Raw genomic sequence first — 26364 nt, forward strand, 5'->3', positions numbered from 1 at the left:
TATAAGCAAGATGGAGAAAACCCAATCCAGTGAGAGGACATGGTGAAGCTATTACCACACTGCTTATCCAATCATTTCAGATCTATGGATACGGGTTAGGGGTCAATGTGGGACTTGGATAAAACTATTCAAACAGGATCAAAAACCCTACGAAACTGTTCCTGGAGAGCTACCCTCTTGTGGGTTTCTATTCAACCCCAGTAGTAACTAACCTGACTCAGCTTAACAACCAGCTAATTATTAGAATCAGGTGCTCTAGATTAGGGTTGGTGTGAATATCTACAGGACGGTAGCTGTCCAGGAACAGGCCTTAGGGAAGGGATATTAATCTCTTACCCAACGAAGTCCGGAGCCTGCTGGTTTCTACCTGATAATTAATTAGACACACCTGGTGTCCCAGGTCTTAATCAGTCCCTGATTGGAGGGGAACAATTAAAACATTTAAAAGCAATGGCTTCGAGGTCCAGAGTTGAGTTTGAGAGGCTTATGGGATTATATAGCTCAGACCCAGTATAACAGGGGTGTCAAACTCATTCCATGGAAGGCTGAGTGTTTGCAGATTTTTGGTTTTATCAATTGAGACCTAGACAACCATGTGTGGATAAGTTCCTTACTAATCAGTGCCTTAAGTCATCAAGTACAAGGGAGGAGTGAAATCCCGCATACACTTGGCCCACCGTAGAATGAGTTTGACACATGTGCAGTATAGCTTCGCCCCTGTGTTGTGACCCATATAAACGCAAGCATCTGTTCCTCCTTTGTCACGTTTGATAGTGGGGCAAAAATACAACTCAAGCTTGGCATTCATCATGACCACCACCAATGTTGTTCACTTCTCTTCCAGGGAAACAAACCCAGTACTCAAGGACACACACAGGCAATAGATACAATGATGTCTGCTCACATCTCTGTACTCATTGACTAAACATGGATTCAATTAAACTCAGTTCAAGGTCATGGTAATACAATATAAACGCTGGGTCTGTGCTTAATAGAAGCACTCATGGCTCTCTGCTAATATTTAATCCAACCCACCACTTGACTACTGCTCAGTGCTAGCCATTCATATCAGCTGAGAGCTGTCAAAACGTTGGCTGTGTGTGTGTGTGTGTGTGTGTGTGTGTGTGTGTGTGTGTGTGTGTGTGTGTGTGTGTGTGTGTGTGTGTGTGTGTGTGTGTGTGTGTGTGTGAGAGAGAGAGAGAGCAGAAACAGGTACGTAGGTAAAGTAAGGTGGGCGTGAGAAGATGGGGAGGGAGAGAAGGCGGGAGTGAAGGAATTTGTGAGGAACTGAAAGCAGGGGAGGGAGGCGACGGGGAGAGGGAGGAGTGCGGAGCAGAGAGCGAGGTTACACATGAGAGCAGTCCAGAGAACGAAAGTAAGAGAGACAGAGGAGAGAGAGAGATAGCAGGACAGGTACGATAGTGTGGATTATGGAGTTGAGAAGGTTTCACTGGAGGAGAACAAAGAAAGAGTAAACCTTAAGGGCAACGGAGAAAGAGAGTGAGGCAGAGGGGAAAACCAGGGGTAGAGGGAGACAGAGAGAGGGGGGAACAAGGGGTAGAGAGAAAGGGAAGGACAACAGTTGAATGTTGACAGAGGGAGTGTGGATATTAATCAGGAGATAAACAAAAAGGAGGAGAGAGAGAGAGGGGAGAAAGTGTAGAGAAAAACGAATAGATTCACATTGACAGGATGGACTGGACTTCAATGAAGCACTGACATCAGCTAAATAAAGGGGGAGAGAAAGAGAGGTCACTGCAGTAGGTGCTGTGCACTGTAGTTCCTTAAGCTTACTATGCAACAGGAGAGTTAGGACACGCAAAGACAGACAGACGTTCACTACACGATTGAACCATGTTGATGAAGGAGTATAGAATATGCATGCCACTAACTGTGGAAGAGGTAAGTGTGTTTGTCTGTGAACATGTATGTGTGTTGGGGGTCTGTGTGTTTGTGGCTGGGGGGGGGGGAGGGGTCTCTGTGTGCTTGTGTGATTGAATGTATGTATACTGTAGACCACTGTTGTAAAAATAAGCTTTTAATTGAAAATGTTAAAGTTGCTAGCATACAGATGTAGAATATTCATATGATCGCCTGTTGCAGGACAGCTTGTCGTGGATTTAAGGGTTCAATTTACGATAAATGTATCACCCCGACAAACATGTCCGTTCATTATAATCCATATAATAATTTTGATTTCCTGTTGCGGGATTATTTTCCTGCTGTAGCAAACTGGCTCAAATTAAGATCCTACATCTGTAATAACATTAAGCACAGGCATCCTGTAGTTGAGTAGTGTTGTTCATTGTTCACTCTGTATGGTTCTGCATGTACCTAACCTCAGCTGTTTTTCTCTCTCGCTCTTTCTCTCTTTCGCTTTATTTATTATGATTATTTTTTACCACAGAGGTTAAAAACAAAGGACAGATTCTGCCAGGGAGTAAGAAGTGGTGGGTGGAAAAGGGTTTTGGGGGAAGGTGCTCTAGAGTGCCCTCAAAGGGAAGGTCCTCATTCCCTCCAACCACCAGAACAAAGCAGTCCTCACTGTCGTAGTGTTTAAGTCTGAGCTATCTGTCTGGAACAGTGTTATGTAGTTGGTTATTATCACAACATGCCGTGCCGGAAACTTCCATTGATACTTCACTCTAAAACCAACTTTGGTCGGTTGTTAGACCACTTCTGTGGTCTGGAAACATGTGACAAACGTTAGTGAACTTTAAGATTACCAATGTTTTAGTGTTTGTAGAAGCTTTAGCTAGAAGGATCACAGGGTTTTTATGGATCAAAATGGGGCTTAGGTGGTGGGCCTGGCCAATGGTGCGGTAGCCGACCGAAAATGTTTGAGGCCTTCCTGTTGACCGCCGTTTTAAAGCAAATTTCCTGCAATTCTGCCATGAGGCTGAGAGAGAAATGTGCAGTTTAAAGATCAATTGCTGCCATTCTAAACATGTTGCCATGGCTTATGCTATGTGAATGACTCTCAAATTATAACAAAGTCAATGGAGGCCCCATGCCATGACAAAAAAAAACTCAATGTATCATTTTTTGAATTTTAGATTGTCCTGGACTTTCTATCTATTATTTTGGTGACTTTTGGTCCTCAAAGATGATTGGGGCGGCAGCGTAGCCTAGTGGTTAGAGCGTTGGACTAGTAACCGAAAGGTTGCGAGTTCAAACCCCCAAGCTGACAAGGTACAAATCTGTCGTTCTGCCCCTGAGCAGGCAGTTAACCAACTGTTCCCAGGCCGTCATTGAAAATAAGAATATGTTCTTAACTGACTTGCCTGGTTAAATAAAGGTAAAATTAAAATAAATATAGGTCTGTTACCTTTTCTACATATGTTTTCTTTATATCTGGTTTGAGTCGCTGAGGTTTACACTGACAATGTCTTTACATCCTTATTATTATTTTATTTATTTATTTATTTATTTATTTATTTTTTTTTTACTGTTTGGACATATGCAGCCGAAAAAACACTTCGGAGGCCCGCCCAAGACTTTTCTTTGCCGAAAAAAAACCTGGATCAGTGTCTTGTGTGTATCTATCTGAAAATAGTCTCTGTAAAATCACACAGAAACAAATCCTAAGGTGAGATTCATTCCACGTGTGGAACTCTGACTCTCACGGTCTGATGGGGAAGCGCATTAAGATTCCTATGCAGCTTTAGTGGGATCAGCTTATAGTTCCACAGTCAAACCATAGCACTGTTTATGCAATGTCTGCACACACACACACACACACTTCTAATTATGAGGGAAGTGTAGCTGGTTGTACTAGTAGGTTGGTGGATTAAGACACAGGTATGTGTTAGTTTCGTATTTAGTCAAAAGCTGGGGGACAAATGACGATGTTTTGTTGTTAGTCAAAGGGTGGGGCACATTCACATAATATAGTTGCTGTCTCACTGCACTGAATGTTTCAGTCATCATCAGTACAACACATTAACAACAAAACTGTAACAGGGGTCTGAAGTCAAAGAGAAACATAATGCTGTGTGGGTTTGTGTTGTTAGTCAAAGGGTGGGTGACACATTCACATACAGAGTGACCAGACCAGAGACATAGATATCTATTCACATACAGAGTGGCCAGACCAGAGACATAGATATCCATTCACATAGAGAGTGACCAGACCAGAGACATAGATATCCATTCACATACAGAGTGACTAGACCAGAGACATAGATATGCATTCACATACAGAGTTACCAGACCAGAGACATAGATATCTATTCACATACAGAGTGGCCAGACCAAATACATAGATATCCATTAACATAGAGAGTGGCCAGACCAGAGACATTGATATCCATTCACATACAGAGTGACCAGACCAGAGACATAGATATCTATTCACATACAGAGTGGCCAGACCAGAGACATAGATATCCATTAACATAGAGAGTGGCCAGACCAGAGACATTGATATCCATTCACATAGAGAGTGGCCAGACCAGAGACATAGATATCCATTAACATAGAGAGTGGCCAGAACAGAGACATAGATATCCATTCACATAGAGAATGGCCAGACCAGAAACATAGATATCCATTCACATAGAGAGTGGCCAGACCAGAGACATAGATATCCATTAACATAGAGAGTGGCCAGAACAGAGACATAGATATCCATTCACATAGATAGTGGCCAGACCAGAGACATAGATATCCATTAACATAGAGAATGGCCAGACCAGAGACATAGATATCCATTCACATAGAGAATGGCCAGACCAGAGACATAGATATCCATTCACATAGAGAGTAGCCAGACCAGAGACATAGATATCCATTCACATAGAGAGTGGCCAGACCAGAGACATAGATATCCATTCACATAGAGAATGGCCAGACCAGAGACATAGATATCCATTCACATAGAGTGGCCAGACCAGAGACATAGATATCTATTCACATACAGAGTGACCAGACCAGAGACATAGATATCCATTCACATAGAGAGTGGCCAGACCAGAGACATAGATATCCATTCACATAGAGAATGGCCAGACCAGAGACATAGATATCCATTCACATAGAGAATGGCCAGACCAGATACATAGATATCCATTCACATAGAGAGTGGCCAGACCAGAGACATAGATATCCATTCACATAGAGAGTGGCCAGACCAGAGACATAGATATCCATTCACATAGAATGGCCAGACCAGAGACATAGATATCCATTCACATAGAGAGTGGCCAGACCAGAGACATAGATATCCATTCACATAGAGAATGGCCAGACCAGAGACATAGATATGCATTCACATAGAGAATGGCCAGAACAGAGACATTGATAGACATTCACATAGAGAATGGCCAGAACAGAGACATTGATAGACATTCGGTACTCCGTGATCTTAACATCTCTCTATAGGACAGGACTAGGTAAACACTGTCAATGACTGGTTCTGGGTTTCCCAACCCAAGTCTTATCACTGCCTTAAGGACTTGGGCAAGTAACAGCTACGGTAGATACTACTGGTCTAAGGTCAGAGTTCAGGTGGGGTTCCATGCTTCAACAAACAATGGAAAGGAGGGGTGCTTTACAACAATTACAAAAATATTTTAAATACATTTTAAAATGTACATTTAACCTTTATTTAACTAGGCAAGTCAGTTATAAGAACAAATTCTTATTTACAATGAAGTCATACCCCGGCAAAAACCTGGACGACGCTGGGCCAATTGTGTGCTGCCCTATGAGACTCCCAATCACAGCTAGATGTACAGTAATGCAGCCTGGATTTGAACCAGGGACTGCAGTGACACCTCTTGCACTGAGATGCAGTGCCCTCGACCACTGTGCCACTCTGGAGCCCAAATTAAGGGCGTACCAAGGAAAAACTTCCAAAATGACACATTTGAGGCAGCTCTCAACAAAAAGGCAGAAATGTGTTTATTTGAGCTTTAATCCGTTCAGTATACAGGGGACTGACGTTTCCACGTCAAGCTGATGGTCAGGGCACACACAGGAAGAAGGCAGCCTTTTCACTGATCTAAGGTTAGTTGTTCATTGTTGTCCTAATGGATAAGGTTAGGGCTTTGGAGGAGGGTGAGCTGACCTTAGATATGTTCCTAAGAAAAGCTCACCGTGAGCAATCTGCGTCCTGTTAATGAATGAACTGACTGCTATGTATGTAAATATGTCATGTGCACATTAATTGCAAGAAGGATGTGGTATTAAGGACTGTGTGAATTGTCTCCCCCCCCAGTATAAGATTGGGCAGCTGTACATGATCAGTAAACACAGTAATGAGCAGAGCGGAGGAGGGGAGGGAGTGGAGGTTGTGAGGAACCAACCAGACACACATCCCCAACATGGCCTGGGACAGCTCACTGAGAAACGCATCTACCTCAATAGGTAACACACCCACATTAACACTGTACCTCAGATCAAACTTTGTCACAAGCGCCGAATACAAGTGTAGACCTTACAGTGAAATGCTTACATACAAACCCTTAACCAACAGTGCAGTTCAACAAAGAGTTAAGAAAATATTTAATAATAAACTAAAGTTTAAAAATTATAAAAAGTAACGCAATAAAATAACAATAATGAGGCTATATACAGGGGGTACCGGTACCGAGTCAGTGTGCAGGGGTACAGGTTAGAGGTGACTTGTACATGTAGGTTGGGGTGAAGTGACTATGCATAGATAATAAACAGCCAGTAGCAGCAGTGTACAAAACAAATGGAGGGGGGTCAATGTAAATCGTTCTGTGGCCATTTCATACATTTTTCAGCAGTCTTATGGCTTGGGGTAGAAGCTGTTAAGGAGACTTTTGGTCCCAGACAGCTTGCCGTGCGTTAGCAGAGAAAACAGTCTATGACTTGAGTGACTGGAGTCCCTGACAATTTTTAGGGCCTTCCTCTGACACCGCCTATTATATAGGTCCTGGATTGCAGGAAGCTTGGCTCCAGTGATGTACTGGGCTGTACGCACTACCCTCTGTAGCGCCTTACTGTTAGATGCCGAGAAGTTGCCATACCAGGCGGTGATGCAACCGCTCAGGATGCTCTCGATGGTGCAGCTATACCTCACATACACATACACACACACACACACTGTACCTCACACACTGTACCTCGCACACACCTAGCACTGCTCAACTAAGAAATGATACCAGCACACGCGCACACACACACACATATCTACTATCCCACACCCACCCCTATGGCCTAGCCCTAGTTCATACCGCACACATACACACACATATCTACTATCCCACACCCATCCCTATGGCCTAGCCCTAGATCATACCGCACACACACACACACACACCTACTATCCCACACCCACCCCTATGGCCTAGCCCTAGATCATACCGCACACACACACACACCTACTATCCCACACCCACCCCTATGGCCTAGCCCTAGATCATACCGCACACACACACACACACACACACCTACTATCCCACACCCACCCCTATGGCCTAGCCCTAGATCATACCGCACACACACACACACATTTCTACTATCCCATACCCACCCCTATGGCCCAGCCCTAGATCATACCGCACACACACACACACATATCTACTATCCCACACCCACCCCTATGGCCCAGCCCTAGATCATACCGCACACACACACACACATATCTACTATCCCACACCCACCCCTAGATCATACCGCACACACACACACACACATATCTACTATCCCACACCCACCCCTATGGCCTAGCCCTAGATCATACCGCACACACACACACACACCTACTATCCCACACCCACCCCTATGGCCTAGCCCTAGATCATACCGCACACATACATCTACCTCAGCGACGATAACAGTACATTCCTCCTCTCTGTCTGTCTCTCTCTCTGACAGTAAACTGCCATCCTGGGTGAGTGTGTTTGTCCCCAGGGTCTTCTATGTGACAGAGAAGGCCTGGAACTTCTACCCTTACACCATCACAGGTCTGACAACACTATTCTATCCAACACATTCACAGCCGTTTCACCTGCTACCAACCTGTTCTTCCTATAGGGTCAACATAGAACGTAGGACGTAGGTCTGCACTTAGATTTAAACACAATCTGCTTATCTAGACCCAATTTTTACAATTTACAAACAACTTTCGTTCCACGTATTTAGAAATATGTGTGTGTGGTGTGTCACTAATGATGTTCCTCTCTATCTGTATGGAACTTCTGCGGTGGTGCTTCAGAGTACTCGGTAAGTATTCACACATCATTTGCATGAGGCATGCAGTAGAGCTCATCCCTCTCAAAATGTCTGTGTACATAACCTCATCTGTCTACTCCTCTCTCTGCCCTCCTTCCTTCTCTCTGCCCTCCTTCCTTTTCTCCCCTTCTCTCCCCCTCCCTCCTTTTCTCCCTCTCCCCCCCTCCCTCCATCCCTCCTTTTCTCCCTCCGTCTCTCCCTCCTTCTCCTTCTCTCCCTCCTCTCCATTCACATCCATCCGTCATCTACTGTAGGTCTCCTTCCTTCCCAAGTTCAGTATCCGTATTGAAACCAGGTTTGAGAACAACAATGGTGACAACAATAATGTGAGTATGACTGAAGGAGAGAGAGAAGAGGGGGTGAGAGACTGAAAGAAGGGTGGAAGAGAGAGAGAGAGAGAGAGAGAGAGAGAGAGAGAGAGAGAGAGAGAGAGAGGGGGAGTGAGAGAGAGAGAGAAGGAGGGTGAGACTGAAAGAGAGAGAGAGAGAGAGAGAGAGAGGGGGGTGAGAGAGGAGAGAGAGAGGAGAGAGAGAGAGAGAAGGGTGGAGACTGAAAGGAAGAGAGAGAGAGAGAGAGAGAGAGAGAGAGGGAGAGAGAGAGAGAGAGAGAGAGAGAGAGAGAGAGAGAGAGAGAGAGAGAGAGAGAGGGTGGAGAGAGAGAGAGAGAGAGGGGGTGGTGAGAGACTGAAAGAAGGGTGGAAGAGAGAGAGAGAGAGGGGGTGAGAGACTGAAAGAAGGGTGGAATAGAGAGAGAGAAAGAAGGGTGAGAGACTGAGAGAGGGTGGAAGAGAGAGAGAAGGGGGTGAGAGACTGAAAGAAGGGTGAGAAGAGAGAGAGAGAGAGAGAGAGAGAAGGGGGTGAGAGACTGAAAGAAGGGTGGGAGAGGAGAGAGAGAGAGAGAGAGAGAGAGAGAGAGAGAGAGAGAGAGAAGGGGGTGAGAGACTGAAAGAAGGGGGTGAGAGACTGAAAGAAGGGGGTGAGAGACTGAAAGAAGGGTGGAAGAGAGGGGTGAGAGACTGAAAGAAGGGTGGAGAGAGAGAGAGAGAGAGAGAGAGAGAGAGAGAGAGAGAGAGAGAGAGAGAAGGGGGGTGAGAGACTGAAAGAAGGGTACATGCTTGTATTACAGGCTTGTTTCACCACCTTTTCTGGCCTTGTCACGGAATTCTGACACACAAACACAATTCTGAGCTGGTTTGTCCCTACAGGGTGCCCCTGTCATTATGGGATAGAAACCTGGGAACAAGACTGAACTCATCTGGCTGTTGGCTGTTAGTGTGTGTATCCAGAAATGTGGCGAAGCTTGTTTCAACCTTCTCCCAGCTACAGGTTACATGTGTTCATTTTAGCAGAAATGCACGCACACACACATTAATGCACACATACCACACCGATACATACACCTATATTACAACACACAATAGAGGACATCTAAAAAGCACAACCAAAACAGAGGAATATCAGTAGGTTTAAAGGATGAGGTAAAACAATGCTTTTGACATGGAAAAATGGGAGCTATGACAAGTGTCAACAGTCAGACAGTCAGACAGACGGACAATACGTACCTTATATGAGAGAACAGGTTCTTAAACACAAGAGACACAGGGCATACTAGGATCTGAAACACAGCTGATTATCTGGCTGTGGGTTTGTCTCCCTGCTCTGCTCTTTGTTAAATACCAGCAGAGGAATGAACATCTTCAAAAGAGACATTACTCTCTCTTTCGCTTTCTGTCAGGACAAGGGGACAGAACAGAAAGAACTGTGACTTTTATCTCTCTTTCTTTGATAAGTGTCTCATTCTCTCTCCTCTTTCACTCCCGCTTGTCCATCCTCGCCTGCTTCTCTCTCTCTTTCTCTATGATTTAGTGTGCTCCCTCTCTGCTTCTCTCTCTCTTTCTCTGTGATTTAGTGTGCTCCCTCTCTGCTTCTCTCTCTCTTTCTCTGTGATTTAGTGTGCTCCCTCTCTGCTTCTCTCTCTCTTTCTCTGTGATTTAGTGTGCTCCCTCTCTGCTTCTCTCTCTCTTTCTCTGTGATTTAGTGTGCTCCCTCTCTGCTTCTCTCTCTCTTTCTCTGTGATTTAGTGTGCTCCCTCTCTGCTTCTCTCTCTCTTTCTCTGTGATTTAGTGTGCTCCCTCTCTGCTTCTCTCTCTCTTTCTCTGTGATTTAGTGTGCTCCCTCTCTGCTTCTCTCTCTCTTTCTCTGTTATTTAGTGTGCTCCCTCTCTGCTTCTCTCTCTCTTTCTCTGTGATTTAGTGAGATCCCTCTCTGCTTCTCTCTCTCTTTCTCTGTGATTTAGTGTGCTCCCTCTCTGCTTCTCTCTCTCTTTCTCTGTGATTTAGTGTGCTCCCTCTCTGCTTCTCTCTCTCTTCCTCTGTGATTTAGTGTGCTCCCTCTCTGCTCCACTCTCTCTTTCTCTGTGATTTAGTGTGCTCCCTCTCTCAATCTCCCTTACCCCTTCTCTCTCCCTCTCCCTGTCTCTCTCTCTGTCTGTGTGTGGTGTTTTGCTGTAGTGTAATGATTTGCTCAAAGGGTGGAGTATTATGATGGGTGATACATTGTGTGACCTCACTATTACATCTACTAGGCCCTGGCTCCAGTGTGTGTGTGTCAGTCTATTTCCTCATCTACTAGGCCCTGGCTCCAGTGTGTGTGTCAGTCTATTTCCTCATCTACTAGGCCCTGGCTCCAGTGTGTGTGTGTCAGTCTATTTCCTCATCTATTAGGCCCTGGCTCCAGTGTATGTGTGTCAGTCTATTTCCTCATCTACTAGGCCCTGGCTCCAGTGTATGTGTGTCAGTCTATTTCCTCATCTACTAGGCCCTGGCTCCAGTGTGTGTGTGTCAGTCTATTTCCTCATCTACTAGGCCCTGGCTCCAGTGTGTGTGTGTCAGTCTATTTCCTCATCTATTAGGCCCTGGCTCCAGTGTGTGTGTCAGTCTATTTCCTCATCTATTAGGCCCTGGCTCCAGTGTGTGTGTGTCAGTCTATTTCCTCATCTACTAGGCCCTGGCTCATCTACTAGGCCAGCTGTGTGTGTGTCAGTCTATTTCCTCATCTACTAGGCCCTGGCTCCAGTGTGTGTGTGTCAGTCTATTTCCTCATCTACTAGGCCCTGGCTCCAGTGTGTGTGTGTCAGTCTATTTCCTCATCTACTAGGCCCTGGCTCCAGTGTGTGTGTCAGTCTATTTCCTCATCTACTAGGCCCTGGCTCCAGTGTGTGTGTGTCAGTCTATTTCCTCATCTACTAGGCCCTGGCTCCAGTGTGTGTGTGTCAGTCTATTTCCTCATCTACTAGGCCCTGGCTCCAGTGTGTGTGTGTCAGTCTATTTCCTCATCTACTAGGCCCGGGCTCCTGTCAGTCTATTTCCTCATCTACTAGGCCCTGGCTCCAGTGTGTGTGTCAGTCTATTTCCTCATCTACTAGGCCCTGGCTCCAGTGTGTGTGTGTCAGTCTATTTCCTCATCTACTAGGCCCTGGCTCCAGTGTGTGTGTGTCAGTCTATTTCCTCATCTACTAGGCCCTGGCTCCAGTGTGTGTGTGTCAGTCTATTTCCTCATCTACTAGGCCCTGGCTCCAGTGTGTGTGTGTCAGTCTATTTCCTCATCTACTAGGCCCTGGCTCCAGGCCCTGGTGTGTGTGTGTCAGTCTATTTCCTCATCTACTAGGCCCTCTATTTCCTCATCTACTAGGCCCTGGCTCCAGTGTGTGTCAGTCTATTTCCTCATCTACTAGGCCCTGGCTCCAGTGTGTGTTTCAGTCTATTTCCTCATCTACTAGGCCCTGGCCCTGGTCTATTTCCTCTCCAGTGTGTGTGTCAGTCTATTTCCTCATCTCTAGGCCCTGGCTCCTGTCAGTCTATTTCCTCATCTACTAGGCCCTGGCTCCAGTGTGTGTGTCAGTCTATTTCCTCATCTACTAGGCCCTGGCTCCAGTGTGTGTGTGTCAGTCTATTTCCTCATCTACTAGGCCCTGGCTCCAGTGTGTGTGTCAGTCTATTTCCTCATCTACTAGGCCCTGGCTCCAGTGTGTGTGTCAGTCTATTTCCTCATCTACTAGGCCCTGGCTCCAGTGTGTGTGTGTCAGTCTATTTCCTCATCTACTAGGCCCTGGCTCCAGTGTGTGTGTCAGTCTATTTCCTCATCTACTAGGCCCTGGCTCCAGTGTGTGTGTCAGTCTATTTCCTCATCTACTAGGCCCTGGCTCCAGTGTGTGTGTGTCAGTCTATTTCCTCATCTACTAGGCCCTGGCTCCAGTGTGTGTGTGTCAGTCTATTTCCTCATCTACTAGGCCCTGGCTCCAGTGTGTGTGTGTCAGTCTATTTCCTCATCTCTAGGCCCTGGCTCCAGGTCTATTTCCTCATCCTGGCTCCTGGCTCCAGTGTGTGTGTCAGTCTATTTCCTCATCTACTAGGCCCTGGCTCCAGTGTGTGTGTGTCAGTCTATTTCCTCATCTACTAGGCCCTGGCTCCAGTGTGTGTGTGTCAGTCTATTTCCTCATCTACTAGGCCCTGGCTCCAGTGTGTGTGTGTCAGTCTATTTCCTCATCTACTAGGCCCTGGCTCCAGTGTGTGTGTCAGTCTATTTCCTCATCTACTAGGCTCCTGGCTCCAGGCCCTGGTGTGTGTGTGTCAGTCTATTTCCTCATCTACTAGGCCCTGGCTCCAGTGTGTGTGTCAGTCTATTTCCTCATCCTGGCCCTGGCTCCAGTGTGTGTGTGTCAGTCTATTTCCTCATCTACTAGGCCCTGGCTCCAGTGTGTGTGTGTCAGTCTATTTCCTCATCTACTAGGCCCTGGCTCCAGTGTGTGTGTGTCAGTCTATTTCCTCATCTACTAGGCCCTGGCTCCAGTGTGTGTGTCAGTCTATTTCCTCATCTACTAGGCCCTGGCTCCAGTGTGTGTGTCAGTCTATTTCCTCATCTACTAGGCCCTGGCCCTGGTCTATTTCCTCTCCAGGCCCTGGCTCCAGTGTGTGTGTGTCAGTCTATTTCCTCATCTACTAGGCCCTGGCTCCAGTGTGTGTGTGTCAGTCTATTTCCTCATCTACTAGGCCCTGGCTCCAGTGTGTCAGTCTATTTCCTCATCTACTAGGCCCTGGCTCCAGTGTGTGTGTGTCAGTCTATTTCCTCATCTACTAGGCCCTGGCTCCAGTGTGTGTGTGTCAGTCTATTTCCTCATCTACTAGGCCCTGGCTCCAGTGTGTGTGTGTCAGTCTATTTCCTCATCTACTAGGCCCTGGCTCCAGTGTGTGTGTGTGTCAGTCTATTTCCTCATCTACTAGGCCCTGGCTCCAGTGTGTGTGTCAGTCTATTTCCTCATCTACTAGGCCCTGGCTCCAGTGTGTGTGTGTCAGTCTATTTCCTCATCTACTAGGCCCTGGCTCCAGTGTGTGTGTCAGTCTATTTCCTCATCTACTAGGCCCTGGCTCCAGTGTGTGTGTGTCAGTCTATTTCCTCATCTACTAGGCCCTGGCTCCAGTGTGTGTGTGTCAGTCTATTTCCTCATCTACTAGGCCCTGGCTCCAGTGTGTGTGTCAGTCTATTTCCTCATCTACTAGGCCCTGGCTCCAGTGTGTGTGTCAGTCTATTTCCTCATCTACTAGGCCCTGGCTCCAGTGTGTGTGTCAGTCTATTTCCTCATCTACTAGGCCCTGGCCCTGTCAGCTCTACAGTGCTCCAGTGTGTGTGTCAGTCTATTTCCTCATCTACTAGGCCCTGGCTCCAGTGTGTGTGTCAGTCTATTTCCTCATCTAGGCCCTGGCTCCTTTTCCTCATCTACTCCAGTGTGTGTGTCAGTCTATTTCCTCATCTACTAGGCCCTGGCTCCAGTGTGTGTCAGTCTATTTCCTCATCTACTAGGCCCTGGCTCCAGTGTGTGTGTGTCAGTCTATTTCCTCATCTACTAGGCCCTGGCTCCAGTGTGTGTGTGTCAGTCTATTTTCATCTCAGGCCCTCTCCAGTGTAGGTCTATTTCCTCATCCTAGGCCCTGGCTCCAGTGTGTGTGTCAGTCTATTTCCTCATCTAGGCCCTAGGCCCTGGCTCCACCCCTGGCTGTGTGTGTCAGTCTATTTCCTCATCTACTAGGCCCTGGCTCCAGTGTGTGTGTCAGTCTATTTCCTCATCTACTAGGCCCTGGCTCCAGTGTGTGTGTCAGTCTATTTCCTCATCTACTAGGCCCCTGGCCCTGGCTCTACAGGCCCTGGCTCCAGTGTGTGTGTCAGTCTATTTCCTCATCTACTAGGCCCTGGCTCCAGTGTGTGTGTAGGCCCAGTCATTTCCTCATCTATATTAGGCCCTGGCTCCAGTGTGTGTGTGTCAGTCTATTTCCTCATCTACTAGGCCCTGGCTCCAGTGTGTGTGTCAGTCTATTTCCTCATCTACTAGGCCCTGGCTCCAGTGTGTGTGTCAGTCTATTTCCTCATCTACTAGGCCCTGGCTCCAGTGTGTGTGTGTCAGTCTATTTCCTCATCTATTAGGCCCTGGCTCCAGTGTGTGTGTGTCAGTCTATTTCCTCATCTATTAGGCCCTGGCTCCAGTCTATTTCCTCATCTACTAGGCCCTGGCTCCAGTGTGTGTGTGTCAGTCTATTTCCTCATCTATTAGGCCCTGGCTCCAGTGTATGTGTGTCAGTCTATTTCCTCATCTACTAGGCCCTGGCTCCAGTGTATGTGTGTCAGTCTATTTCCTCATCTACTAGGCCCTGGCTCCAGTGTGTGTGTCAGTCTATTTCCTCATCTACTAGGCCCTGGCTCCAGTGTGTGTGTCAGTCTATTTCCTCATCTACTAGGCCCTGGCTCCAGTGTGTGTGTGTCAGTCTATTTCCTCATCTATTAGGCCCTGGCTCCAGTGTGTGTGTCAGTCTATTTCCTCATCTACTAGGCCCTGGCTCCAGTGTGTGTGTCAGTCTATTTCCTCATCTACTAGGCCCTGGCTCCAGTGTGTGTGTGTCAGTCTATTTCTGAGTGACCTCCCCCTCTGCTCGGTTGCAGGTATTTGGAGACAGGCCCACCCCTGCAGAGAGCGTGAGCCACCTGGATATCCTCATTGACCCCATCCCTGACAAACACTACAAGGAGACAGAGGTACTAGCGTGTACACACACATTTCCTCCTCCTGACTTCCGCAGTTCCAGTAACTTCAGAAACAAAGATCAATCAGCAAGACACATAGCTGAAAACACACACACACTCACTATCTCACGCAGAGACAGAGGAAGATGTACTGTAGATAAACACAAACATAAATACACAGACACTTGTACAATCTATGCATCTTGGGCCCCAGATGCCTATCATGTTGAATCATTCATAGATTATATGTGAGGTATTGAGCAACAGCCTGCTCACACAGGCCTGCACACCCACACACTCGCCCTTCCTCCTACACACCAGTCAAGGATTTAGCTGTCAGCAGGTAATGTGTACTTTGTCTCTGTAGGACCTGAGTCGCTGGGTGTCTGAGAAGACGGGCCGAGGCCCCCTGGTGGAAGGGTGGCGTAAGGACAGCACCCCCATCATGTGTTCCTATAAGAGGGTGCAGTGCAGTTTCGAAGTCTACGGCTTCCAGGGAAAGACTGAGGACTTCATACACAGGGTGAGAGGAAACTACATTTAACTACATTTACCATCATGCATCAGGTTGAGAACCTGATAAAGACCTACGGGTCAAAATGTTGTTTAAGGAAACACATTTGACAGCATAGATTGCGTGTGGGGAATCTTTTCTTTTGGCTCAACATATACACTGATCTCCAGCAGCACCTGCTGAAAGCCTTTGGATATGCTTCTTTAGATGTGTTTCTTTAAGAAATGTATTTTCTCTGGTGTGTATGATCTGACAGAACATCCAGGACATCCTACTGGTGGGGCACAGACAGGCTGTGGCCTGGACAGACGAATGGCACGGTCAGTAGAGGACATGGTTATAATGCCTTATAACATATAGCGCATGATTATAATAGGACATGGTTGTAATGCTTCATATTATAATGCATCATAAAGTATAGGACATGATTATAATTGGGTATGGTTATAATGCTTCATGTTATAATGCATCATAAAGTATAGGACATGATTATAATAGGACATGGTTATAATGCTTCATGTTATAATGCATCATAAAGTATAGGACATGATTATAATAGGGCATGGTTATAATGCTTCATAATATATAGAACATGTTTATAATAGGGCATGGTTATAATGCTTTATACCATATAGAACATTATTATAATAATAGGACATGGTTATAATGCATTATACTACGTTGTAATTAATGCATTTCAATGTGCTGTTGACTGTTGCTGTATGTTTTTGTTCGGACATGCTTATAATGCATTATGATGTACATGTTACATGTTATAATGCATTATGATACACACGTTACATAGATATAATGATGTATTATAATCTCATCCGTCTGTGCTTTTCCCTACAGGGATGAGTTTGGAGGATGTGAGAGAGTATGAGCGACAGATACAGGAACAGACCAACAGCAAACTCAAATCAACCCAGAACAACAACACAGGTAATTATTAGAGCTGAGACCATAAACGGAAAATGACTTATTCAAGGCATTTTGCTGATATCATTCATTATGATAAGTACTCTAGAAAAATGTGAAGTTTGCGTTTGCAAATATGGGTGATTGTTAATTGGATAATTGATGTCTTCAACCACAACTAGTATTTTAAAGGATAATAATAAAAACTGTGCAGATCACATTAATGTTAGAAACGTATCGTTCTATTTATCATTATCGTATCTGTACAGGCAATTTATCGCTATGGGGTTTGTGTCCATATCACCCAGCTATAGTAACTACTAGTCTACTACTGTACTATTCTATATCGTATTTTAATAGAGTAGAGGGAGGAGAAAAAGAGGGGGGGAGAGAGAAAAGGTAAAGTGGAGAAAAAGAGGGGGGGAGAGAGAGAAGGTCAAGTGGAGAAAAAGAGGGGGGGGGAGAAGGTCAAGTGGAGAAAAAGAGGGGGGGAGAGAGAGAAGGTCAAGTGGAGAAAAAGAGGGGGGGAGAGAGAGAAGGTCAAGTGGAGAAAAAGAGGGGGGGAGAGAGAAAAGGTAAAGTGGAGAAAAAGAGGGGGGGAGAGAGAGAAGGTCAAGTGGAGAAAAAGAGGGGGGAGAAGGTCAAGTGGAGAAAAGAGGGGGAGAGAGAGAAGGTCAAGTGGAGAAAAAGAGGGGGGAGAAGGTCAAGTGGAGAAAAAGAGGGGGGGGAAAGAAGGTCAAGTGGAGAAAAAGAGGGGGGAGAGAGAAGGTCAAGTGGAGAAAAAGAGGGGGGAGAGAGAGAGAAGGTCAAGTGGAGAAAAAGAGGGGGAGAGAGAAGGTCAAGTGGAGAAAAAGAGGGGGGGGGAGAGAGAAGGTCAAGTGGAGAAAAAGAGGGGGGAGAGAGAAGATCAAGTGGAGAAAAAGAGGGGGAGAGAAGGTCAGTGTGGAGAAAAGAGGGGGAGAGAGAAGGTCAAGTGGAGAAAAAGAGGGGGGGGAGAGAGAAGGTCAAGTGGAGAAAAAGAGTGGGGGGAGAGAGAGAAGGTCAAGTGGAGAAAAAGAGGGGGGGAGAGAGAGAAGGTCAAGTGGAGAAAAAGAGGGGGGGGCAGAGAGAGAAGGTCAAGTGGAGAAAAAGGAGAGAGTGATAGAAGGAAGAATGGCTGGATGGAAGAAAGGGAGAAGAGGAAGAGGAGAGAGCATAGGGGAACATGGAGAAAGTAGGTGAGAAGGGGAGGGAGAAAGTGCAAGGATGGGTGAAAAGTGAGAGAGGGGAAGAAGGGAAGAGCGTGGAGAGAAAGACACAAAGATCATTGATCAGAGGAGAGTGAGCCCAACGGGTAGAGACATTGTCTGGAGACTCAAACTGAATTCCTCCGCTGCTCTATATTAGCTACATACTTCAGTCTGAGACTCCAATCAGCGATTGGATAGTCTCTAACCAATCAGAGTATCAAAGCCAATGACGATTTTTCTAAACGCTGATTTACCCACCTGTGCTCTGGCCCAACCCATTGGTTTCTGGGACCAATCAGAACTATTAGAATATGTTTGCGCTCTAGAAATCGTCGGGGTAGGTACTCAGATCCAGACTCATTGCAGAGAAGAAACTAATGTCCATGGGCCTGGCATATCATTTGGCTGGAACAAGGAGTTTGGTTAGCTATTGCAGCACTCACTGCATATGTCAGCCCTAGTGGGGGTGTGTGGGGGGGGGGGGGTCACTCTGCCCCCTGCTGGTGAGTCATGAGAAGTTTGGCCAGCTGTTGCAGCTGATTGATATCAGAGGCAGCAGCCACAGTATGGCCCGTGGTATGCGAGACAGGAGGCTGAAATGGATTTGCTCACTCTCTCTGCTGCAACTTGCTGCGCTTTCCTGACCACCTACAGGCCAGAACATGCTACTGCAGGCACCAAGCAGATTTTACACCAAATAATTTCATGCCATTCATCTCTTTTCGAAAACAAAAGATGTATTCGAAATTGTATTATGGGTGTGTGAACTGTGAAGAGATGTGTATTTGAATAATTGAACCCCTCAACTCCTCCCTTCCCCCTTCGTTCCCTTCATTCCCTTCATTCCCCCTTGCCTCTCTTTCTCTTCTGCAGCAGCCCCTCGTCCGGCGTACTCGCGCTCTATGTCCGTCACAGATGAGCGCTCTCTGAAGAAGATGGGAGTGAAGACTATGGCCATGTCAGACCCCTCCACCTCCACACTGCCTCATAGCACTGTCCGCCTTAACTCAACCCCCGAGTAACACACGTTCATACTGATGCATCAATTCCTGCCTGCTTAAACCCCTCCGTGACAGTAACTACACTGCAGCAGTTCCTTTTTGTTTTACAGCCATCCACCACAGACACATTTAACCAGTAAAGCTACACTGTCCACAGAAGCAGCACTTATACCACTCAGGTCCTACCCCTTTCTCCAGCTGTAACTATATAACCCAACCCCCTGTCCTACCCCTTTCTCCAGCTGTATCTATATAACCCAACCCCCTGTCCTACCCCTTTCTCCAGCTGTAACTATATAACCCAACCCCTGTCCTACCCCTTTCTCCAGCTGTAACTATATAACCCAACCCCTGTCCCAGCTATAACTATATAACCCAACCCCTGTCCTACCCCTTTCTCCAGCTGTAACTATATAACCCAACCCCTGTCCTACCCCTTTCTCCAGCTGTAACTATATAACCCAACCCCCTGTCCTACCCCTTTCTCCAGCTGTAACTATATAACCTAACCCCTGTCCTACCCCTTTCTCCAGCTGTAACTATATAACCCAACCCCTGTCCTACCCCTTTCTCCAGCTGTAACTATATAACCCAACCCCTGTCCTAGCACTTTCTCCAGCTGTAACTATATAACCCAACCCCCTGTCCTACCACTTTCTCCAGCTGTAACTATATAACCCAACCCCCTGTCCAACCCCTTTCTCCAGCTGTAACTATATAACCCAACCCCCTGTCCTACCCCTTTCTCCAGCTGTAACTATATAACCCAACCCCCTGTCCTACCCCTTTCTCCAGCTGTAACTATATAACCTAACCCCATGTCCTACCCCTTTCTCCAGCTGTAACTATATAACCCAACCCCCTGTCCTACCCCTTTCTCCAGCTGTAACTATATAACCCAACCCCCTGTCCTACCCCTTTCTCCAGCTGTAACTATATAACCCAACCCCCTGTCCTACCCCTTTCTCCAGCTGTAACTATATAACCCAACCCTCTGTCCTATATAGCCCAACCCCCTGTCCTACCCCTTTCTCCAGCTGTAACTATATAACCCAACCCCTGTCCTACCCCTTTCTCCAGCTGTAACTATATAACCCACCCCTGTCCTACCCCTTTCTCCAGCTGTAACTATATAACCCACCCCCTGTCCTACCACTTTCTCCAGCTGTAACTATATAACCCAACCCCCTGTCCTACCCCTTTCTCCAGCTGTAACTATATAACCCAACCCCCTGTCCTACCCCTTTCTCCAGCTGTAACTATATAACCCAACCCCTGTCCTACCCCTTTCTCCAGCTGTAACTATATAACCCAACCCCCTGTCCTACCACTTTCTCCAGCTGTAACTATATAACCCAACCCCCTGTCCTACCACTTTCTCCAGCTGTAACTATATAACCCAACCCCCTGTCCTACCCCTTTCTCCAGCTGTAACTGAGTTTGCATCCCAATATTACACTTTATATATAGACTGAAATATTACAAAACTGTTTGACATAGAAACACAGAATTTTCATCAGGTAAAAACAAAATGAAATGATGAATAACATTCCACCCATGTGGCCTCTAGGTAATTTGACTGCAGGAAAGGGCTAGTAGAGTGGATATAATGGTAGGGGAGTGCCGTGGATCCACAGAGCCAACCCCCCCGGTGTATCGAGGCGCTGCAGCAAATGGCTGAAACAGGGCTAACCTTCACTGATGAGTCAATAGGATGGCTGACCTCTGTACAGGCTGGGGAATAATCTGACATAGAGGATGAATATAATTTATAACTAGGTTTATATTGACACATTATACATATACTGTATATTTGGCTGTTCAGTCTATTGTAATGGAAGTCCATTGTCAGCTATGTACCTCTTGTATGAATGAATAAAAGCCTTTATCTCCTGTATATCTTGTTAAGATCATTAGTCATGATAAAGTGACTGCAGGAGATAAGTGAAACAATAGAGCAACAGAGCTTATTATTCTAGACCATGTTAACCTTGTGTTACCCTGCTAGTGAGAGAGTAATAGTTCACAACTAGTTGACAGGGAATGTGATGTAGGGCTTACTCAGTGCACTGCGTAGGGCTTACTCAGTACACTGCGTAGGGCTTACTCAGTGCACTGCGTAGGGCTTACTCAGTGCACTGCGTAGGGCTTACTCAGTACACTGCGTAGGGCTTACTCAGTGCACTGCGTAGGGCTTACTCAGTACACTGCGTAGGGCTTACTCAGTGCACTGCGTAGGGCTTACTCAGTGCACTGCGTAGGGCTTACTCAGTGCACTGCGTAGGGCTTACTCAGTGCACTGCGTAGGGCTTACTCAGTACACTGCGTAGGGCTTACTCAGTGCACTGCGTAGGGCTTACTCAGTACACTGCGTAGGGCTTACTCAGTGCACTGCGTAGGGCTTACTCAGTGCACTGCGTAGGGCTTACTCAGTACACTGCGTAGGGCTTACTCAGTACACTGCGTAGGGCTTACTCAGTACACTGCTTAGGGCTTACTCAGTACACTGCGTAGGGCTTACTCAGCGCACTGCGTAGGGCTTACTCAGTACACTGCGTAGGGCTTACTCAGTGCACTGCGTAGGGCTTACTCAGTACATTGCATAGGGCTTACTCAGTGCACTGCGTAGGGCTTACTCAGTGCACTGCGTAGGGCTTACTCAGTACGCTGCGTAGGGCTTACTCAGTACACTGCATAGGGCTTACTCAGTGCACTGCGTAGGGCTTACTCAGTACACTGCATAGGGCTTACTCAGTGCACTGTGTAGGGCTTACTCAGTGCACTGCGTAGGGCTTACAGGTCGCAGTGGTGGGTGGTATAAGGTGCTTTAGTGACAAAACGGATGGCACTGTGATAAACTGCATCCAGTTTGCTGAGTAGAGTGTTGGAAGCAATTTTGTAGATGACATCGCCGAAGTCGAGGATCGGTAGGATAGTCAGTTTTACGAGGGTAAGTTTGGCGGCGTGAGTGAAGGAGGCTTTGTTGCGGAATAGAAAGCCGACTCTAGATTTGATTTTCGATTGGAGATGTTTGATATGAGTCTGGAAGGAGAGTTTACAGTCTAGCCAGACACCTAGGTACTTATAGATGTCCACACATTCTAGGTCGGAACCATCCAGGGTGGTGATGCTAGTCGGGCGAGCGGGTGCAGGCAGCGAACGGTTGAAAAGCATGCATTTGGTTAAACTAGCGTTTAAGAGCAGTTGGAGGCCACGGAAGGAATGTTGTATGGCATTGAAGCTCGTTTGGAGGTTAGATAGCACAGTGTCCAAGGACGGGCCGGAAGTATATAGAATGGTGTCGTCTGCGTAGAGGTGGATCAGGGAATCGCCCGCAGCAAGAGCAACATCATTGATATATACAGAGAAAAGAGTCGGCCCCAGGATTGAACCCTGTGGCACCCCCACAGAGGCGTAGGGCTTACTCAGCGCGCTGCGTAGGGCTTACTCAGTGCGCTGCGTAGGGCTTACTCAGCAGTGCGCTGCGTAGGGCTTAGTCAGTGCGCTGCGTAGGGCTTAGTCAGTGTGCTGCGTAGGGCTTACTCAGCTCGCTGCGTAGGGCTTACTCAGTGCGCTGCGTAGGGCTTAGTCAGTGTGCTGCGTAGGGCTTACTCAGTGCGCTGCGTAGGGCTTAGTCAGTGTGCTGCGTAGGGCTTACTCAGTGCGCTGCGTAGGGCTTAGTCAGCTCGCTGCGTAGGGCTTACTCAGTGCGCTGCGTAGGGCTTACTCAGTGCGCTGCGTAGGGCTTAGTCAGTGCGCTGCGTAAGGCTTACTCAGTGCGCTGCGTAGGGCTTAGTCAGTGTGCTGCGTAGGGCTTACTCAGTGCGCTGCATGGGGCTTAGTCAGCTCGCTGCGTAGGGCTTACTCAGTGCGCTGCGTAGGGCTTAGTCAGTGCGCTGCGTAAGGCTTACTCAGCTCGCTGCATAGGGCTTACTCAGCTCGCTGCGTAGGGCTTCCTCAGCTTGCTGCGTAGGGCTTACTCAGTGCGCTGAGTAGGGCTTAGTCAGCTCGCTGCGTAGTGCTTAGTCAGCTCGCTGCGTAGGGCTTACTCAGCTCGCTGCGTAGGGCTTACTCAGTGCGCTGCGTAGGGCTTACTCAGTGCGCTGCGTAGGGCTTAGTCAGTGCGCTGCGTAGGGCTTAGTCAGTGCGCTGCGTAGGGCTTAGTCAGCTCGCTGCGTAGGGCTTACTCAGCTCGCTGCGTAGGGCTTACTCAGTGCACTGCATAGGGCTTACTCAGCGCGCTGCGTAGGGCTTACTCAGTGCGCTGCGTAGGGCTTACTCAGTGCGCTGCGTAGGGCTTACTCAGTGTGCTTTGTAGGGCTTACTCAGTGTGCTGCGTAGGGCTTACTCAGTGCGCTTTGTAGGGCTTACTCAGCTCGCTGCGTAGGGCTTACTCAGTGTGCTGCGTAGGGCTTACTCAGTGCGCTGCGTAGGGCTTACTCAGTGCGCTGTGTAGGGCTTACTCAGTGCGCTGCGTAGGGCTTACTCAGTGCGCTGCGTAGGGCTTACTCAGCTCGCTGCGTAGGGCTTACTCAGTGCGCTGCGTAGGGCTTACTCAGTGCGCTGCGTAGGGCTTACTCAGCTCGCTGCGTAGGGCTTACTCAGTGCGCTGCGTAGGGCTTACTCAGCTCGCTGCGTAGGGCTTACTCAGTGCGCTGCGTAGGGCTTACTCAGTGCGCTGCGTAGGGCTTACTCAGCTCGCTGCGTAGGGCTTACTCAGTGCGTTGCGTAGGGCTTACTCAGCTCGCTGCGTAGGGCTTACTCAGTGCGCTGCGTAGGGCTTACTCAGTGCACTGTGGGACAGGAGGTTTGATAAATTAGACTGTTGAGAGGGTGTTTGAGCCTGTCATGAGGGAATGTGAAGTACAACAGATGACTAGTTGAGACAATGGGACAATACAGTAGGGGAAGGAGAGCTGGAGAGATAAAGGAGAGGGGGGGAGAAAGATAGAAGCAGACACAGACAGAAGTGTTGACACGTGCTGCAGTGGGACCTGAAGACTGTAGGCTATACTATAAGAACATTCTCTCTCTTCCGCTCTCTCTCCCCTTTTGCTTTACTACCCCTTTCGCTGCCTACCTCTGTTCCTGCACTCCTTTCCTCAGGAGAACCTCCCTCTGTTCCTGCACTCCTTTCCTCAGGAGAACCTCCCTCTGTTCCTGCACTCCTTTCCTCAGGAGAACCTCCCTCTGTTCCTGCACTCCTTTCCTCAGGAGAACCTCCCTCTGTTCCTGCACTCCTTTCCTCAGGAGAACCTCCCTCTGTTCCTGCACTTCTTTCCTCAGGAGCGCCTCCCTCTGTTCCTGCACTCCTTTCCTCAGGAGAGCCTCTCTCTGTTCCTGCACTTCTTTCCTCAGGAGGGCCTCCCTCTGTTCCTGCACTTCTTTCCTCAGGAGAGCCTCTCTCTGTTCCTGCACTTCTTTCCTCAGGAGGGCCTCCCTCTGTTCCTGCACTCCTTTCCTCAGGAGAGCCTCTCTCTGTTCCTGCACTTCTTTCCTCAGGAGGGCCTCCCTCTGTTCCTGCACTCCTTTCCTCAGGAGAGCCTCTCTCTGTTCCTGCACTTCTTTCCTCAGGAGAGCATCTCTCTGTTCCTGCACTACTTTCCTCAGGAGGGCCTCTCTCTGTTCCTGCACTTCTTTCCTCAGGAGAGCCTCCCTCTGTTCCTGCACTCCTTTCCTCAGGAGAGCCTCTCTCTGTTCCTGCACTTCTTTCCTCAGGAGGGCCTCCCTCTGTTCCTGCACTTCTTTCCTCAGGAGAGCCTCCCTCTGTTCCTGCACTTCTTTCCTCAGGAGAGCCTCTCTCTGTTCCTGCACTTCTTTCCTCGGGAGGGCCTCCCTCTGTTCCTGCACTTCTTTCCTCAGGAGAGCCTCCCTCTGTTCCTGAACTTATTTCCTCAGGAGAGCCTCTCTCTGTTCCTGCACTTCTTTCCTCGGGAGGGCCTCCCTCTGTTCCTGCACTTCTTTCCTCAGGAGAGCCTCTCTCTGTTCCTGCACTTCTTTCCTCAGGAGGGCCTCTCTCTGTTCCTGCACTTCTTTCCTCGGGAGGGCCTCCCTCTGTTCCTGCACTTCTTTCCTCAGGAGCGCCTCCCTCTGTTCCTGCACTTCTTTCCTCAGGAGCGCCTCTCTCTGTTCCTGCATTCCTTTCCTCAGGAGAGTACATCTTCTTTGGAGAGGCCGTGTTCATCATATAGAAATGTTCCCCTGGTAGATGCTTATAGATCCTGACCATGTAGTGCTGAGTCTTACTGTTACTGTTCTGTTTTACTGCTGTGTTGAGAGAGAGATTGAAGAGAGATTAAAAACGGAAGAGAAAGACTGACATCATCCCCTTCATCTCTACCTCTTTGGCCTAACCTCACTGATGTAGCAGCTTTACTGAACTTATCGATACACACCGCTCTGTAATGCAAACGCCCCATTCATGTCTACACACCAGGGTCACAACACTGATTCACGAAGTCCTGTGCATGCGTGTGTGTGTGTGTAGGTGCGTGTGTGTGCGCTCGCCCATCAAATCAAATGTATTTATATAGCCCTTCGTACGTCAGCTGATATCTCAAAGTGCTGTACAGAAACCCAGCCTAAAACCTAAAACCCCAAACAGCAAACAATGCAGGTGTAGAAGTACGGTGGCTAGGAAAAACTCCCTAGAAAGGCCAATACCTAGGAAGAAACCTAGAGGAACCAGGCTATGAGGGGTGGCCAGTCCTCTTCTGGCTGTGCCGGGTGGAGATTATAACAGAACATGGCCAAGATGTCCAAATGTTCATAAATGACCAGCATGGTCAAATAATAATAATCACAGGCAGAACAGTTCAAACTGGAGCAGCAGCATGGCCAGGTGGACTGGGAACCGCGAGGAGTCATCATGCCAGGTAGTCCTGAGGCATGGTCCTAGGGCTCAGGTCCTCCGAGAAAAAGAAAGAAAGAGAGAATTAGAGAGACATACTTAAATTCACACAGGACACCGGATAAGACAGGAGAAGTACTCCAGATATAACAAACTGACCCTAGGCCCCCGACACAAACTACCGATGATACCCCTGGACAGGGCCAATCAGGAAGGATATAACCCCACCCACTTTACCAAAGCACAGCCCCCACACCACTAGAGGGATATCTTCAACCACCAACTTACCATCCTGAGACAAGGCTGAGACAAGGCTGAGACATCTGTTCTCTGTCAAGACTAAGTTACTTGGACAAGGCCGAGTATAACCCAAGGGGGGCACCAACCCAGACAGGAAGTTCACATCAGTGACTCAACCCACTCAAGTGACGCACCTCTCCTAGGGACGGCATGAAAGAGCACCAGTAAGCCAGTGACTCAGCCCATGTAATAGGGTTAGAGGCAGAGAATCCCAGTGGAGAGAGGGGAACCGGCCAGGCAGAGACAGCAAGGGCTGTTCGTTGCTCCAGAGCCTTTCCGT

General features: G+C 47.8%; 1 protein-coding gene and 1 long non-coding RNA gene across 4 annotated transcripts; one reads left to right on the plus strand and one right to left on the minus strand.

Annotated features, from left to right (window-relative positions):
* Positions 1–1318: 1318 nt before the first annotated feature.
* On the plus strand, positions 1319–19234 carry pitpnc1b (phosphatidylinositol transfer protein cytoplasmic 1b). The gene is made up of 10 exons (XM_052494975.1): positions 1319–1902; positions 6221–6369; positions 7849–7937; positions 8189–8196; positions 8460–8531; positions 15192–15284; positions 15640–15795; positions 16043–16106; positions 16639–16728; positions 18810–19234. Exons 1-10 carry the CDS (start codon positions 1855–1857, stop codon positions 18953–18955), a joined length of 915 nt encoding a protein of 304 aa, XP_052350935.1. The 5' UTR covers positions 1319–1854; the 3' UTR covers positions 18956–19234.
* A 66-nt stretch (positions 19235–19300) lies between these two features.
* LOC127915265 (uncharacterized) lies at positions 19301–20843 on the minus strand. 3 transcript variants are annotated; one of them, XR_008090826.1, is made up of 4 exons: positions 20208–20841; positions 19789–19926; positions 19657–19744; positions 19301–19439 (listed from the first exon to the last, which is right to left on the minus strand). It is a non-coding gene; the product is annotated as an uncharacterized LOC127915265 (long non-coding RNA). The 3 variants fall into 3 exon arrangements; XR_008090825.1 differs by having other exon boundaries at positions 19318–19439; positions 19569–19744; positions 20208–20843; XR_008090827.1 differs by having other exon boundaries at positions 19319–19439; positions 19613–19744; positions 20208–20843.
* Positions 20844–26364: the final 5521 nt, after the last annotated feature.

Source organism: Oncorhynchus keta, chromosome 34 (genome assembly GCF_023373465.1).
Source record: "Oncorhynchus keta strain PuntledgeMale-10-30-2019 chromosome 34, Oket_V2, whole genome shotgun sequence".
In the NCBI taxonomy this organism is placed as follows: domain Eukaryota; kingdom Metazoa; phylum Chordata; class Actinopteri; order Salmoniformes; family Salmonidae; genus Oncorhynchus; species Oncorhynchus keta.

Coding starts and splice junctions, on each gene's coding strand:
- pitpnc1b (XM_052494975.1), top strand. CDS start 1,855: ATGTTGATGAAGGAGTATAGAATATGCATGCCACTAACTGTGGAAGAG. Junction 1,903..6,220: donor TGCCACTAACTGTGGAAGAG/GTAAGTGTGTTT, acceptor CTCCCCCCCCAG/TATAAGATTGGGCAGCTGTA. Junction 15,796..16,042: donor CTGAGGACTTCATACACAGG/GTGAGAGGAAAC, acceptor ATGATCTGACAG/AACATCCAGGACATCCTACT.